Source organism: Buceros rhinoceros, unplaced genomic scaffold (genome assembly GCF_000710305.1).
Source record: "Buceros rhinoceros silvestris isolate BGI_N320 unplaced genomic scaffold, ASM71030v1 scaffold45714, whole genome shotgun sequence".
NCBI lineage: Eukaryota > Metazoa > Chordata > Aves > Bucerotiformes > Bucerotidae > Buceros > Buceros rhinoceros.
This window is the reverse complement of record NW_010408469.1, coordinates 9,344-11,501: the sequence shown is the minus strand read 5'-3', so window position 1 is coordinate 11,501 and position 2,158 is coordinate 9,344. Positions and strand designations below refer to the sequence as shown.

Below are 2,158 nucleotides of genomic sequence, written 5' to 3'. Positions count from 1 at the left end.
GATTCTGCCCAAACGTTATAATAAAATATGGGTCAACTGCACTACATGCAGTAGTGTGAAGTATGATAAGGATTTTACTGAAGCATCTTTACAGAGACCTATAAAAGCTGAGCACAGCCTCATCATTCGCGAGCACACTTATCTCATGCAATCAAAATAATCAAAAGTGATTTCACAGAAATGGGTATGTATTTTTAAGAAGTTATATTTAACTAAGGTCTAGCACCAGGCAAAAAACATGATTATTTAAGAAAGTCGGCAGCACGTATTAAAAAACAAGTGACAGTAAGTACACACTAGCTTATATTTTCAAAGCTTTACCATGAATTAGTTAAGCCTCACAACACCCTTGTGAGATAGTTAATTAATTAGTCCCATTTTAGAGACAGGGAAACAGACATGGAGAGAGTATGACCTGCTTACCACTACACATGTCAAATCCAGGAACAGAACTGCAGATTTTCCCGTTTTCTGCCACACATGGTCTGACCTCTTAAAAAATGCTGGTCTTTAAATGAAACTTGTTTTCTCTCCCCCCTTTTAAGACAGATAGTCTTTAACATCAGACTCATTTCAGTCTGATATTAAAAGGTACCCACCAGGAGCTATTCATGATAAACAAGTGTAATTAGGAAACAACATTTTCCTATAGACTGTGTGTTGCTGGAAGCTATTTAAGAAAAGAGTTGACACAGGTGCTTCCACATTGCCAGAGTCAAAGAGTGTCACTTCTCATCAGGCAAATGCCACCAGGAAACTCACTGAGGCATATCTGCAATGTTGCCACACCTCAGAATCTGAAAAAAAGAAAAAAAAGTAAGGTTCCTTTGCCAATTCCATACAAGGAAGCTCTCTGGCAGGGAGTCTTCTCTGAGAAGAACTCATACAAGTACAACTGCACTGAAGCAAAGAAAGACTTTAATCAGAAGACTCTCCAGGTGCAGCCAAGGGCACAGATGTATCTGTCAGAAAACCTGAAAATGCTCCTGTTTTGTGCTCTGTGTTAAGAGAGATGGTCTGGAGGCATCAGACATCCCGGGGGTTAGAAAATAACTCTCCATTGTCACTTTGAGAAGATAACTTGCCTTAGCATATCACTCTTGCACTGAACTAGTCAGTGACAGACTAGGATTAAAACTTACTAACCACCTGAAAATTCAAGTCAATGGATTTAACTCTATAAAACGCCAAATCTGGCAGATCTACTGCTGCCCATTTGCAAACCCAGGCCCAGATGTTAGTGGAGACATAGAATTAAAAATAGTCCTTCCACCTTCAGTTACATATGTCCATTAGACACTATCTAGAGTCCAGGAAGCTGGTTTCACGACAGCTCGATCTGAAGATCCTCCCCATACTTCCGGATCAGCTTCATGTGGTTATGATCCACTGACCACTGCTCTGGGAGGTGCTTGGGCTGCATGCTGTCCAAGAAATGCTGCCGCCAACGTCTCTCCAACTGCATAAGGGAGCGCAGGCCTCCTTTAGCAAAACACTGCACCACCTTCAGTCCATGTGGCATGTAGCTTTCGTTGCAGACCCTGCCAGGACACAAGCAGAGTTTATTTTCACACAAGCCCACTGTCAGATTCTAGACCCATCTGCAATGAACATCAAGACACTGAAGATACTTTCAGATGCAGAGTTTAATTACAGACACATGGTAAACTAACCAAAAGGGAGAGTTTTAAGCTCTGCTTCACTGCCAGATTGCTTTCTGGAACAGAGTTACACTGGGAAGCTGGTTTCCTTGAACTGAGAAAGCGTTCTTCTACTATAGCAATACTAAACAAAGCTCTCAAGGTCCATTACAAGCTCCTCAGGAGACAGACTGCAAATTTCTCAAGGCAAGAACCATATGACACTCCAGAGCCCTCATCCTGCCACTGCATTTCCTGCCTGGATAGGTTCTGAGTTATAACATTGGCACATTACGAACAACGAGCGTAACAAGGAGAAAATACTGACTTAATGCAGACAGAGGCCAGATACTAGTTAAGAAAATATATTTGGGAAGGCTTTGAGAAAGAGGAGGACAGGAGACTTCTGATATAACTGTCTCTCAGTCTCCCTCCCTGATCTGTCTTTCAAAAGAAGTATAATATAGTGGAGGGAAAGATGGAAAGCAAGACCAGAAGGAAAATGCTGGAAGAGAAAG

At 41.8% G+C, this 2,158-nt stretch overlaps 1 protein-coding gene across 1 annotated transcript in view; it reads right to left on the bottom strand.

Annotated features, from left to right (window-relative positions):
* Positions 1–938: 938 nt before the first annotated feature.
* The window catches only part of EXD2 (exonuclease 3'-5' domain containing 2), a 9,661-nt gene continuing 8,441 nt past the window's right edge, over positions 939–2,158 (bottom strand). The window contains exon 8 of the mRNA XM_010134864.1: positions 939–1,541. Within this exon, the coding sequence (XP_010133166.1) occupies positions 1,325–1,541 (217 nt within the window). The 3' untranslated portion in view covers positions 939–1,324. The remainder of the gene's footprint in view (positions 1,542–2,158) is intronic.